The 15,780-nt window shown below is 38.8% G+C and overlaps 1 protein-coding gene across 3 annotated transcripts in view; it reads right to left on the bottom strand.

The window, feature by feature from the left end:
• KAT6A (lysine acetyltransferase 6A) overlaps positions 1–15,780 on the bottom strand; it is a 134,290-nt gene that overhangs the window by 10,493 nt on the left and 108,017 nt on the right. For all 3 annotated transcript variants that reach the window (XM_066237413.1, XM_066237411.1, XM_066237412.1), the window contains 6 exons: positions 10,694–10,835; positions 7,815–7,976; positions 5,978–6,071; positions 4,258–4,489; positions 3,389–3,590; positions 385–987 (listed from right to left, as the gene is read on the bottom strand). In XM_066237413.1, coding sequence (XP_066093510.1) covers positions 385–987; positions 3,389–3,590; positions 4,258–4,489; positions 5,978–6,071; positions 7,815–7,976; positions 10,694–10,835 — 1,435 coding nt within the window. The remainder of the gene's footprint in view (positions 1–384; positions 988–3,388; positions 3,591–4,257; positions 4,490–5,977; positions 6,072–7,814; positions 7,977–10,693; positions 10,836–15,780) is intronic.

Here is a 15,780-nt window from a genome sequence, read left to right on the forward strand (position 1 = left end):
ACTCCGAACACCCGATACACATTCATTTCCATGGAACTGTGTAATCCTTTCCTCTCCTTTTCTAATATAAACATTTCTAATCTGTACACACTTTTAAAATGTTTTTAAAATCTCTAAAATTCATGATTTAAACATCAAACCAGCAAGCTGAAAAACAGCCCACCAGTCCTTAAATAAATTCATGACTTCTAAGCTAATTTCCATGAACCAAAGAAGTCATATACACACTTCAAATATTCACTAGAAACAATATATTGAGGCTTAAAGTTTAAAAAATAACACAGTAAGAATTTCTGTATTTACCCTTTCAGAACTCGAGGACAGAATTGTATACAATAAGCTGCAGTTGGAGGAAGAAAAGAATATATCAGGGTAATGCCTTACCTTTCGCTTCAATGTGGGCTTTGTAAGAATTGGCGGAGAGTTGGACCGAGGACTTTCTGGCTCCTCTTCCTCCTCACTGCTCTCACTGAAGCCCCTGAGGACAGTCCTGTCACCATCACTATAGCGACGGAGCAGTCTACCATTGCCTTCTGGTAACCTGCACTTCAGAGCCTCAGGGCCTTTCTTTAGCTGTCCCCGCCACAGCTCAACCCCTTCGCTCAGTCTTCTTTTGGGAATGTCTGCCTTCCCATCCTGGCTTGGCTGCTCCTGAGAGGCTGCCAACTGTTCCTCACTTTCAGGGTATTGTTCTTGGGAGGTTTCTGATTTTCCCTCACATTCTCCGTATTGTTCCTGAGGAGTTAATGACTCTTCCAAGAGCAGTTTAGAATCTTTATTACCAAAACGTTCCTGGGTTTTTTTGTTCTTCCTCCCCCAGCGGCCTTTCCGAGATGACTGATTATTCGCAGGAAGACTATCACGGGGAAGGACTTGTTTGTTCAAACGTGTAGAACTGACTGGTGCCATAACTTCTGGTTTCTTTTCACTTTCTATTGAAGAATAAGAATCATGTTCTTTGTTTTCCCGAGATGCAGGCTTTCCCACCTGATTTTAGAAAATAAAATCATGGTGGTTAATTTTTCAGTCTTACTTAGTTATATATCCTATTCTGATCTTTTAAATACTAAGATAACAGCTTTAAAAAAGAAATTATTATTTAATAATTAACAAATATATCTTGTGTGTCAGACACTATTTTATATGCTTTATAGGTAATCAGCTTCACAACAATTGTATAAAATATAAATATATGCTCCGTTTACAGATTAGGTAACTAAGGCACAAAAAGTTTAAGTAACTTGCCCCAGGTCATGAAACAGCAAATAAATAAGTTGGGATATAAACTGAGGCAGTCTGACCCAATAAAAATCAAAATTCTGTCTAAAAGCCAGTGCTCTCAGACACCATGCAATACTATCTTCAATAAATAAAGTAAGTATTATTGTTCTTACAAATACATGTTTTGTTTTTTATTAAGTGAGAGGCAAGGAGGCAGAGAGACAGACTCCTGCATGCGTCCCAACTGGGATCCACCCGGCAAGCCCCCTGGGGATGATGCTCTGCCCATCTGGGGCTGCTGCTCCATTGCTTAGCAACTGAACTATTTAAAGCACTTTGAGGTGAGGCCGTGGAGTCATTCTCAGAACCCTGGGCCAACTTTGCTGAAACCAACTTTGCTGAGTTATGGCTGTGGGAGGAAAAGAAAAAGAGACAGAGAGAGAGAGAGAGAGACAGAGAAGGGGGGAGAGATAGAGAAGCAATGGTAGCTTCTCCTGTGTGCCCTGACTGAATCAAACCCAGGACTTCCACATGCTGGCCAACATTCTACCACTGAGCCAACAGGCCAGGGCCTGTTCTTATAAATGTTAAACGAGATAGTTTATGAAATTTCTCAGAAATAAAATTGTATAAACAGAGCGAAGACGGGCTCTGGTGCAAAAGCAAGGAAAAGGAAGTATTTGGGGAAAAAAATGAAAGAAAATTTCTATAATTATTTTGATTTTTATTCTGTAAACTTAACTTCATTTTAAAAATTAAATTGTATTAAACAGAGGCCTAAAATTATTTATTAAAAAAGAACATAGAGTTTTAAAGGACAAAAGACCTGCTTTAAAAAAAAAATAAACGGCCCTGGCCGGTTGGCTCAGCGGTAGAGCGTCGGCCTAGCGTGCGGAGGACCCGGGTTCGATTCCCGGCCAGGGCACACAGGAGAAGCGCCCATTTGCTTCTCCACCCCTCCGCCACGCTTTCCCTCTCTGTCTCTCTCTTCCCCTCCCGCAGCCAAGGCTCCATTGGAGCAAAGATGGCCTGGGCGCTGGGGATGGCTCTGTGGCCTATGCCCCAGGCGCTAGAGTGGCTCTGGTCGCAACATGGCGACGCCCAGGATGGGCAGAGCATCGCCCCCTGGTGGGCAGAGCGTCGCCCCTGGTGGGCGTGCCGGGTGGATCCCGGTCGGGCGCATGCGGGAGTCTGTCTGACTGTCTCTCCCTGTTTCCAGCTTCAGAAAAATGGAAAAGAAAAAAAAAAAACAAAAAACGTACGTATCACAAGAAGAAAAATATTAAAAACTATAGTCTCTCTCTTTAATGGCTAAAGACACCTGTGTACCTACTGAATATTCAGTGCTCTCTTAGAAAACACACATGTTTACATTATTCCATAATGTTGTAAGGAAAATGTAACTTCATTTCATTTCTTTTTTAATTCAGTGAGAGGCAGGGAAGCAGAGAGACAGACTCTGGCATGTGCCCTCACCAGGATCCACCCAGAAAGCCCACTAGAGAAAGATGCTCTGCCCATCTGGGGCATTGCTCTGTTGCTCAGCAACGAGCTCTTCTTAGCACCTGAGGTGAGGCCATGGAGCCAACCTCAGTGCCCAGGGCCAACTCATTCCAATCGAGTCATGGCTGCAGGAAGAAAAGAGAGAGAGAGAAGAAGTAGAGAAGCAGATTGGCATCTCTCCTGAGTGCCCTGACTTGGAATCAAACCTGGACATCCACAAGCCAGGCCGACACTCCACCACTGGGCAAACTGGTCAGGGCCTATTTCACTTTTTAACAACCGTTAGATTTGGATTCAATTCAGATTCTTCAATTACTATATAGCTTAAAATTAAACTGCTTATTGGAATTCTGGTAAGAAATATTTAGTCATAAGTAACACATAACAAATTTGAAGGTCTCCTAATGATACAAAGCTTAAAAATATACAAATTAAGTAAATAAAACCCAGGTTTCCTAAAATTTCTATCATTAAAATAAACTCTGAAATTCTGATGTAAATTTATTATATTGGTTTAAAGTAATATATATATCTATATCTATATATATCTCAATCACAGATACGAAAACCAAAAATATATCCTCTGTTATCAAAAAGAGAGACTACTCAAAAAAAAAAAAAAAAAAAAAAAAAAAAGAGAGACTACTCAAGTCCTTACACTTGCCTCTAATTCTCTTTCCTGGCATGGTGGCTCTTCATTTTCTCCTTCCTCAGCCTCCTCTTCTTCCTCCTCTGAGACAACAGAATTGGAGACTATGACAGGAGTCCAACGCAAACATTCAGGATCTACATCTACAGGTCGCAAATTCAGCTGAAGCTTTGCCATATGATCCTGAATAAGTTTTTCTCGGCGGATAATCACAAATCTGGAACCAAAGAAAAGTTTATAGCAATCAACAAGGTATAAGGAGTACCTAACAATGAATATGGAGCTATACTCTCCAGAACAACCTGGAGATGATGATAAATACTTCAAAACAGCAAACCTGGAAAGCTGAAATACAGAAATATGCCATTACATGAGACAGCTAAGATATATAAAGTTCAACAACAGAAAATGATAGTTACTTTAACCATTCATTGTCTCAGACTTGCCAACTCTGGAATTTCTGATACTTCCTCAACTCTTATCTCCTACTTTACATATTTCTACCTCAAATGCCTTCTTTCTTTGTGACCTGTTACCAACCACTCTAGATAAGGACGAGCTCTTCCTTTGACCTAGATTTCACTTTGTATCACATATGTGGAAATAAACCATGGGTATCATTTATTTGACATTGTTTCTTGGGCTGAAGAAGTTCCTAATACCAGAAAATAAGATTTAGAAGCTTAGGTTTAAAAATTAGGAGAAAGGTCAAAAAAAGTTTTGAAAAATATTGTCAAGGGTATCAAATATCATAGAAAGGAAAATGGTATCTGAAGATCACCAAGTGTACTATTTATATTAATTTATCTTCTTCCATCAATAATTTAGCTGCCTGAACCAAAAACTTCCACCTAATGATCCTTCAAAAAAGATGTAATACTCACTGGTCACTACGGAAGTCCAGCATTCGTAGGTGGTGGAGTGTGGAAGTAATATCTTGAGGGCAGATTCCAGTCAACTTACTTAACTTCTTAATGCTAATTTGCTTGTCATTTTGGTGATAAAGGCACTCCAATATTACACTTTTCCAATAAGCCATATAGGAAAGACGACCTAGATCAGATAATGGTTTCTCTGGAGACCCTGCTTGGCCTTCACGCTTTGATAACAGATAACCTAAAGAAACCCCAAAATAACAGATATGTCAGAGAGCCCAAAGAAAATGGGCTAATTCACCAAAATAACAATCCCCTCTTCCACAATCTAAGTATTGTAGGAAATAATAATTACAAAGGTAAATTCCCTCAAGAAAAAATAAAAAGCAAAATTACTTGAAAATCAATTTGCAGGAAGACTACATAAGCTATATGCACTGAAAATTAAGTATTACTTTGTCTACAGTTAATGTAAATAATATTATTAAAATATTCAAACTCTTAAAAATCAGGACTTCATACTGATAGGTTGCATTAGTAAGATTAAGGAAATAATGTTTCCTATTCAATGTACTATAGTAGAGAACTATCCTCGTATGTTTTATTTGGACCACTAGATGGCAACAGCTATATCTGAACTGAAAAACACAAAAGAATGGAAAAAAAAACCACACAAAAGAATGCCTCAGTGTTTATGTAATCTTATTAAGACGGTGGTTCTTCTGTGAGTGAATTAGATAATAATTTCTTACTTCAATCAAGCTCTCCACACTAAGTTTTCTTTTTTTAAATTGATTTGTAGAGACAAAGGAAGAGACAGAGACAAAGAAACATCAATTTGTTGTTCCACTTATTCATGCAATCATTGGTTGATTCTTGTACGTGCCCTGACCGGGGCTTGAACCCACAACCTCAGCATGTTGGGATGACACTGTAACCAACGGAAAAACCTGGCCAGGGTACCAAGAATTAACTTCTTAACACTGGCGATATAATTATCTGATATTTAGAAGGACTGCCTTCAAAATCCTTAATTTAAACCACTATTTCTGAACCTATTTTTAAAATATTTTTAGCCAGTATCTGAGAAAATATTCCCTCAAATATCACTATTTTATATACAATATAAAATTTATTGCAAACATACATTTACTTTCTAAGCAAGATTATAGATGTATAAAATAAAATTCAAGTTCCTCAAGAATCTTTTTAGAACCATTGGATTTCAATATTTAACTGTGATTAAATTTCCATATTTAACTCAGATTAAGTTATTTACTGTATCTGCAATTTAAAATTTTTTAAAGGTGCTTCATATATTTTTAACCACTAGGCTGAGAGCCTGTAACTAAAATATGATGTATGCACTTTGGGTAACAAAAATAGAACAGGTGAAAAAAAGAATAGGGCAGGTGTGGTACCACTTTACTAATTTAAGTAGTTATACAATGTTTTTAGTATTGCTGTAAGAATTACTACATAAAACTAAGTTCCATTGTAATTTAACAGTTGCAAATTAAAGGTATTTTCTATTGTATAGAAGTTGATATTAATATTAGCTATTTAAAAATATTTAATGTCCAATCAAAAGAAAAAAAATTCATGACTTTAAGTTTTAAAGTTCTATACAGCAGTATGACAATCAATAAATCATCCACAGATCTCACACACACACACACACACCCCCTTCATAGGAAGAGACAATGAGAAATTTTATGATAATCCTTACTGAAATCGATGAGAAACCTGCCATAGCCCTTACGCTGGTATTGGGGAAGAATCATTATACAGGAAACATTGTATTTCTGTTGGCAGTGCTTTTCCTGGTGGAGAAAACAGAAGCCAAGTTTTAAAACAACAGTCTGGTACAACTGAATAGTAATGCTAATTATTAAGAAACAAAGACTAACAGTCAAAATCACAGCCCTAGTCCTTTGGGAATAACAATACACATCAAGAAAAAATACTCCACTGGGAGTCATTGCCATTACCCACAAAGCAACTGTCCCAAGAGAATAAAATTATAAAATAAAACAATGTCATCTAACACCATCTGCAACTCAAAAACAGTATGACAGTGCCTAAGGTGAGCAAAGGAATCTGAGTCCCAATCAAATTTGCAAAGCAACAAATTATGAATCAATGTGGCCCTCTAGAAGTGAGATTCACCATCAACCATTTCAGGTTTTTTTGGTTTTTTTTTTAAATGTTTTTATTTATTTACAGAGACAGAGAGTCAGAGAGAGGGATAGACAGGAACAGACAGACAGGAACGGAGAGATAGAGATGAGAAGCATCAATCATTAGTTTTTCGTTGCGCGTTGCAACACCTTAGTTGTTCATTGATTGCTTTCTCATGTGTGCCTTGACTGCAGGCCTTCAGCAGGTTGAGTAACCCCTTGCTCAAGCCAGCGACCTTGAGTTGAAGCTGGTGAGCTTTTTGGGGTCTCGAACCTGGGTCCTCTGCATCCCAGTCTGACGCTCTATCCACTGCGCCACCACCTGGTCAGGCCCATTTCAGTTTATTTTATGTCTTCCTCTGGCACTACATAAGGGCAGTCCCACCTCCCTATAAGCCAGGGGTCCCCAAACTATGGCCCCCGGGCCGTATGCGGCCCCCTGAGGCCATTTATCCGGCCCCCACAGCACTTCCAGAAGGGGCACCTCTTTCATTGGTGGTCAATGAGAGGAGCATAGTTCCCATTGAAATACTGGTCAGTTTGTTAATTTAAATTTACTTGTTCTTTATTTTAAATATTGTTATTTGTTCCCGTTTTGTTTTTTTTTACTTTAAAATAAAATATGTGCAGTGTGCATAGGGATTTGTTCATAGCTTTTTTTATAGTCTGGCCCTCCAATGGTCTGAGGGACAGTGAACTGGCCCCCTGTGTAAAAAGTTTGGGGACCCCTGCTATAAGCTGTACCTAACATTACAAAAAATAGACCCAACATGCTGGATACAAATATATTTTTATAAACCAGGGAGCATATATTAAATTATATTTAACAATTTAAACAGCCTACTAACAGAATGCTTCCTACTTAACTATTTTACGCACTCAGATTTTACCTTGGGCTTGCTCAAATAAAAGGATGTCTTTCATGTTGTTTGACTACTAAAGAAATTTTTTTTTCTCCCCAACAGAGTGAAAGATTAAAGGAAGGAGAAAAATATCCTGTAATAAAAATGGCTTCTTATTCTTATTTCTATGCCTAAAATTCAAATTAGAAAGAGAAGATGTAAACTTAGAAAGAACTTAAACAGGTAATGACTGTTTATTTCACAAGTTCTATCTATTATCATCATGGGAACAGAAGTAATTTAAAAACATTTTCTCTTGAGTATAACCCAGCAGTTCATATTCCAAGGAGATTATATACAGTCTGTTCAATGTAACTAGACACCTTCAAGCACTTGGTATGTTTCTGAATGTTCCTGTTTTCCTTTCCAAAAAGCTAGATGGCATCCAGAAGGTTCTGTACCCTGTAATGTCTTCTAGTGAAAACCAGTAGACTGTTTCAGATTTATATATTAATTCAAACAAATTTTAAGCTGATATACTTACTTTAGAAAAGTAGCCAACAAGGTGGCAGCCCTTGACATCATTCTGTGTTAGTACATAAAAAAGAAATGGCTCCACATCATAATAGAGTGTTTTGTGGTCAAGAAACAACTTTGCCAAGAGACACAGATTCTGACAATAAATGGTACTCACATTCCCATCAACCTAGAGGGAAAAAATAGGACAAAATGGTCAGCAAATTGTCTTTTTAGTTCCAGAATAATACATGTTAGTTACAAGCACCTCGAGTATCTATAATCCAGCCTAAGAGAACCTGTCAGTGATTAGAATACACTGGAACTGGGAAGCTATCCCTTGAAAAGACAGAATTACAGTACCCGTTGTTTTAAGACAACTAACAATGTATATAAAACACCATATGTATTCAACAAAGCATGAATAGCTAGATAAGGTGGTGATGGCCATCTTAAAAATCACACTTTTTGTTTTTATAACACAATTGATTGTAATACTCCTGCAGATGACAAGCTGATCTGATTCCTTCTTAAGAAGCATTTAATGTAACAGAAGACCTAAATGCAACTCCTTCTAAAATACATATGGAAATAAAACAAGGCAGAACTATAATCCAATCTGTGCCAGCAGCCAGAAGCAATGTAGTCTGACTGCCATGATCAGATTTATCCTCAAATAAAACTTATTGAGAGACTTAACTATTATCAGAAACACCAAACAAGTTCCCTGGCAACCTGGCAAATGATCTATTTCTTGGACTCGTGTTGACCAAAATCAGGAGCACTAAGAAACATTGCTCCTGACACCCTGTGTTCTTGGGAGTTGCCGGAGCTTGCTCTTTTATGAAAATGCCAATGGATGCCTACATTAGACACCCAAGCATTTCAAGACTAAAATCTCTTTGTCTTTTTTTTTTTTTTTTTTTTAGATGAGAGGAGGGGAGATAGGCAGACTCTCACATGCACCTCAAAGAGGATCCACCCCACAACTCAGGCTGATGCTCAAGTACCAAGCTATTTTCAGTGCCTGAGGCCAACACACTGGGACCAACTGAGCTATCCTCAGCACCTGGAGTCATGCTCCAACCAATCGAGCCACTGGCTACAGGAGAAGAAAAGGGAGAAGAGAGAGAGAGAGTGGGAGGGGGAGAAGCAGACGGTTGCTTCACCTGTGTGTCCTGACCAGGAATTGAACCCGGAATGTCCATATGCCAGGCTGACACTCAAGACTAAAACCTCTTTAACAATTTTAGTAATTAAATATAACTTCTTTAAAAATATACACAAAGGCCCTGGCCGGTTAGCTCAGTAGTAGAGTGTCGGCCTGGCATGCAGGAGTCCCAGGTTCGATTCCCAGCCAGGACACACAGGAGAAGCGCCCATCTGCTTCTCCACCCCTCCCCCTCTCCTTCCTCTCTGTCTCTCTCTTCCCCTCCCGCAGCCAAGGCTCCAATGGAGCAAAGTTGGCCCGGGCGCTGAGGATGGCTCCATGACCTCTGCCTCAGGCCCTAGAATGGCTCTGGTTGCAACAGAGCAATGCCCCAGATGGGCGGAGCATCGCCCCCTGGTGGGCATGCCGGGTGGATCCTGGTTGGGCGCATGTGGGAGTCTGTCTGACTGCCTCCCCATTTCCAACTTCAGAAAAATACAAAAACAAAAACAAAAAACACACACACTAATATATGCTTAAGTTGAGAAATAATTTGTTCTTGGGTATTCTAAAATAATACTGTATACCATGCCTTTCCCCCTCCTCCAAGGCGAATGTTTCTCTATTCCTCAACAAAAATAAAGTCTGAGGAAAGATCAAGAAAGTGAGAGATAGTAGATCCTAAGAATGTGAAATTCGGCCCAGGCCGGTTGGCTCAGCGGTAGAGCGTCGGCCTGGCATGCGGGGGACCCAGGTTCGATTCCCGGCCAGGGCACATAGGAGAAGCGCCCATTTGCTTCTCCACCCCCTCCTCCCTTCCTCTCTGTCTCTCTCTTCCCCTCCTGCAGCCAAGGCTCCATTGGAGCAAAGATGGCCCGGGCGCTGGGGATGGCTCCTTGGCCTCTGCCCCAGGCGCTAGAGTGGCTCTGGTCGTGGCAGAGCGACGCCCCAGAGGGGCAGAGCATCGCCCCCTGGTGGGCAGAGCGTCGCCCCTGGTGGGCGTGCCAGGTGGATCCCGGTTGGGCGCATGCGGGAGTCTGTCTGACTGTCTCTCCCCGTTTCCAGCTTCAGAAAAATACAAAAAAAATAAAAATAAATAAAAATAAAAATAAAAAAAGAATGTGAAATTCCATCATCTCTCCAGTAATGTAAATTCTGGTAATTAATGGAACCAAGTGAGCACATGGCAGGTACTCAAAACTTGGCAATCAAACCACAGAACTGAGGATCAAGAAATTCAGTATCACTAACAACACAGAAGAATCACAAACATAACATAAATCATATCATGATGAAGTCAAGAAAATATTTACTACCACTATTAAAATATACCTCTACAAAATATTCCTCTAAAGAGAACAGAAATCTGAAAAGATTCTACAGTTCACAGATTCTAAGATAAAGTTTAATCACGTCTGAACATACGTAAAATCGGTTGGCATTTTATAATCAACTGAGTCTTACAAATCATTACCAGAACTTTTTCCTTTTCAGTGGTATATATATAAAATAATAAGATATATTATAATTGATCATTAATTTAATGAAACAATAATTTATTCTGTGATCAAGCTTGTGAACTTGGTGCCATTTGTCTTGGCCTAATTCTGCTTCTCATATAGCAGAATTATTTGATTTAATAGAGAGTGAACTACAATAAATAACATTTCAAAAAAAAAAATCAAGCCACACAATTAGATACAATACAGGTGGCATAATATATGAAATAGATAGAACATATTAAACATCTACTTTACCTCAAAGACAGATATATTATTCTTTCTGTAAATCTCATTGGCAGGAGGATGGAACCAACCACACTTCTTCATGTGCTGTTGTAGAATAGTTCTACTTTTCATATATTTTAGACAGAATTCACAAAGATACAACTTAGGTAGCCTATAAAAAGTAATTATAAAAAAAAAGACAGGGCTTTATGTTTTATAAGACTTTAAACTTTCACAACAATTCTTTTGACTCATTACCACACAGTAAAAAGGTAGACAATGTATCATTAACCCCATTAATGAAATAAAAAAAAGAAAAAGACTAAAGATAAAACTAATTTGGATAACAGTATCCAACTAATTGAAGGCAGGAGAGCAAGGGTGAGAAATCAAGACATCTAATTCCAGGTTCTTCCTTTCAGATTAATAATACTTAGCAGTTTTTTAAAGTTACCCCTTTAACAGATACCAAAAAATATCACATTCTCTCCTCCTCAATTATCTCCAATAAGGAGAAAATAAAGTCTACCTACAGAATATACCATTAAGTGAAGATTTTGTCAAGCTATATATCCTTTATTCCTTTATTTGATCACTCATTCATTAATATCAGAAAAATAAACATCTGTTGAATATTTACTGTGTCAGGCCCTGCGCTAGGTATACTACATATAGAGTGCTGAATGAAATGTAGTAGTTCTAAAAGCAGATTTTGTATACCTTTTTAAGTATAAAATTATAACATTCAATATGTTTTTTCAAGTTAGAACATAGTATAGTGCCTCCTTCCTTCTACCCCTGAAATTCTGGTTCTCCCTCTGGTTAAATATCACATTAGCTGGACCAGTGGTGGCACAGTGGATAGAGTGTTGACCTGAGACTGGAAAGAGCATCGACCTGGGGCATGAGGTCCCAGGCTCGAAACCCCAAGGTCACCAGCTTGAGCAGAAGCTCATCTGGCTTGTCAGCTTGAGCACAGGGTCCCAGGCTGGAGCACGGGATCACTGACATGATTCCATGGTCACTGGCTTGAGCAAGGTATCACTGGCTTGGACTGAGCCCCCCCCCACCCCCCTCAGTCAAGGCATGCATAAGCAATCAATGAACAACTAAAGTGATGCAAATAGCCTGACCAGGCGGTGGCGCAGTGGATAGAGCACAGAACTGGGATGTGGAGGACCCAGGTTCGAGACCCTGAGGTCGCCAACTTCAGCACGGGCTCATCTGGTTTGAGCAAGGCTCAGCAGCTTGAGACCAAGGTTGCTGGCTCGAGCAAGGGGTCACTTGGTCTGCTGTAGCCCCCCCCCCCCCGTCAAGGCACATATGAGAAATCAATCAATGAACAACTAAGGAACTGCAATGAAGAATTGATGTTTCTTATCTCCCTCCCTTCCTGTCTCTCTGTCCCTCTCTCTGACTCGCTCTGTCTCTGCCACCAAAAAAAAAAAAAATAATAAAATAAATAAATAAATAAAGTGATGCAAGTATAAGTTGATAATTTTCATCATCTCTCCCTTCCTATCTGTCTCTCTCTCTCCCTCTCTGCCCCTCTAAAAACATACGTCACATTAAATTCTGCAACTCAAAAGTCTATTTACTCAAGTAAAAAGTTCAAATTATTCTTCCAGATGTTCTCTGTTACTTCTTTACACTATTCAACAGTCTTGCTATTTTAGCAGTAGTTTAATGTTACCCTGTCAAGTTTAACCTTCTTCTTTATAATGTCCCTTTATGAGGAGCTAGGCAATCAAGTTAAGTGATCAGATTGGTTCATAAAGTAATTGAAGGTACATAACCTAAATTGAAACTGATCAGCTTTTATACCTATTTTAGTCTGAATCCAAAAGACTACATGGCTCTATAAAATACACATCTCATGTAACTCCTGCATCCTGAATTGTGTCCAGAACTAGCTATGCCCTGATAATCTGAAATCTGATATTGTCATTTTGCATATGCAAAATATTGAATGGCATGATAACAAAAACTATAATCCATATAAATTACTGTATCTTCTCTCATATATGTAAGCATGGAGGCTTTCATGGTTACCAGGGGTGGGGAGGGGAAGGGAGGGGTGGGGTGGGGGGAGAGGAGGGGCACAAAGAAAACCAGATAGGTGGTGACGGAAGACTATATGACTTTGGGTGATGAGTATGCAACATAATCAAATGTCAAGATAACCTGGAGATGTTTAAAAATAAAAAGAAAATTTAAAAATTCATAAATCTTAAGGGGGGGGAGGAAAACTAGGGGAGATGGGGGTAGAAAGATACTTTGCACGGGTGGAAGCATAATGCAGTGTGTAGATGGTGTTAGGGTGAGCTGTGCACTTGAAACCTGCATAGTTTGATGAACCGTGTCATCCCAATAAATTAAAAGTAACTTTTTTAAAAAATCAATCAAAAATTACATATGAGTTGTTTTAAAATTCAGTAATTTCCTTACTTTAGTAAGATCTACTGGTAAATTATATAATTAGATTTCAGTTAAAAAAAACCTGAAAAAAAATGTATTGTGGCACTGTATATAATATGTACTCTGACTTAAATATATTTGTCCACATAATCTCATCAATAAAATTTTTAACAGTGAAAAATAAACTCATACAGAAGGGGGATGATGGGACGGGATCAAAAAAGATGAAGGGATTAGCCAAATTATATATACATATAAAACACTGATACATGCAACAGGGTAGAAATTCCCAGAGGGACAGGGGGATGAGGGTGGAGGGGTAAGGGGGTAAATCAGGGATGGAAAAAGACTTTGCATGGGGGGCGCACTATGCTGTGTAGAAGGTATTATATAGAATGGGACAGTTGAAACCATGTCAACACAATAAATTAAAAATAAAAATTTTATAAAATGACTCATTCTAGAATAAGCAAAGAGTTTATCAGAATAAGGGGGTACATTAAAAAAGCATAAATAAATAAATAAATAAATAAATAAATAAACTCATTAATTTAGTTGCTATCAGTTTGGATAGCTATGCTTTAAAAAGATTGCCCTGGAATTAAAAGAAGAAAAGTAGATGAACATATCCAAATGTTTGATTTGTTAAGTATGAAGACCATAACCATTTTTCAAGTTCTACTTTAGAAGCAGCTTTTGAAGCATAATTCTTTTTATGAAAACGGTTACCATTCAACTAAACCCTCTCCAAAGGTGTATTTATGGAACACTAGTCCTGCACGCAATATTTTGTGCCAAAATAAAGGCAGGAAAGGGTATGTGATTTTTTTTCCCCTTCACCCTTGATGAGTCACATTACTTCTTCCTATAAAATCTCACATCTTATGTTTAAAATTTTTTTAATTGGTTGATTTTCGTGAGAGAGGAAAGGAGAAAGAGAGACAGGAGCATTGAGCTGCTCCTGCATGTGTCCTGACGGGATTGAACTGGCAACCTCTGAGCTTCAGAATAATGCTCCAACCAACCAAGCTATCCAGCCAGGGCAGACATCTTATGTTTAAACTGCCATTCAGGTCCTGGCTGGTTGGCTCAGTGGTGGAGCGTCGGCCTGGTGTGCAGAAGTCCCGGGTTCGATTCCTGGCCAGGGCACACAGGAGAGGCGCCCATCTGCTTCTCCACCCCTCCCCCTCTCTTTCCTCTCTGTCTCTCTCTTCCCCTCCCGCAGCCGAGGCTCCATTGGAGCAAAGATGGCCCGGGCGCTGGGGATGGCTCTGTGGCCTCTGTCTCAGGCGCTGGAGTGGCTCTGGTCGCAACAGAATGACGCCCGGAGGGGCAGAGCGTCGCCCCCTGGTGGGCGTGCCAGGTGGATCCCGGTCGGGCACATGCGGGAGTCTGTCTGACTGTCTCTCCCCATTTCCAGCTTCAGAAAAATACAAAAAAAAAAAAAAAAAAAAAAAAAAAAATATATATATATATATATATATATATATATATATATATATATATATATATAAATAAAAACTGCCATTCAGTATACTAAAAGCTTCCAAGAAACTACTGTGGTATATAATACTTCTAAATGTTTACAATCTATAATACTTTATATATATATTAGAGATTTTCCAAAATCTCTAATATTAGCCAAACCAAAACAACCTAAAACTATACTTTAGTAAAAAATGTATTCCAAAATAATGAGTAAAACACATGACCAACACATAAAGTCAAGAATCAAGAACCAAGAACCAAGAACCAAGAACCAAGAACATGAAAATGAAAGGTTCCCTAAGGCTTCATTTATTCCCTTTGCAGGTTGTCTCAAACCCCACTACTCAGAAAGGAATGGAAGCAGGATAAATGGCTTTTTTCTTCTTTATCTCAAAACTAAAAAATCTCAAAATGAAATGGCCCCAATTATAAACTTCATTATTTATTGTGGACACTAGATGTTATCAACTGAGTCTCAAAAGTAGCCCACAACTGCCAGACTATCTTTCTGAATATCTAGATCAGGGGTCCCTAAACTTTTTACACAGGGGGCCAGTTCACTGTCCCTCAGATCGTTGGAGGGCCGGACTATAAAAAATACTATGAACAAATCCCTATGCACACATCTTAAAGTAAAAAAACAAAACAGGAACAAATACAATATTTAAAATAAATAACAAGTAAATTTAAATCAACAAACTGACCAGTATTTCAATGGGAACTACGGGCCTGCTTTTGGCTAATGAGATGGTCAATGTGCTCCTCTCACTGACCACCAATGAAAGAGGTGCCCCTTCCAGAAGCCGGATAAATGGCCTCAGAGGGCCGGCATGTGGCCCGTGGGCCTTAGTTTGGGGACCCCTGCTCTAGATATTGAGTAACTTCTTAAATTATTTAAATAGAAGAATGAGGTTCTCTCTATGTAATTGTAACTCATGGCACTCCCCCTCGAACTATTCTACTTCTTACCTTTACTAACCTGTGCTAAATTCTCAATGAGCAATTATTTTAACTTGTTGCAACATGAAGATGCAGAAGAATCCTTGAGTACAATGAAGAAAAGAAAAAAAGAACCAGTGACAGGTCACTAAACTTTCCAGATTATGGTAAAGATAAATGCTAAAAGCATTCAATTAAACTTTTAGGTCTCAGTACAGAGACATGGGAAGTAAATACAATTATTTCCTCAGGTCTATAAGAGAAGACATAAT

Source organism: Saccopteryx bilineata, chromosome 6, assembly GCF_036850765.1.
Source record: "Saccopteryx bilineata isolate mSacBil1 chromosome 6, mSacBil1_pri_phased_curated, whole genome shotgun sequence".
NCBI lineage: Eukaryota > Metazoa > Chordata > Mammalia > Chiroptera > Emballonuridae > Saccopteryx > Saccopteryx bilineata.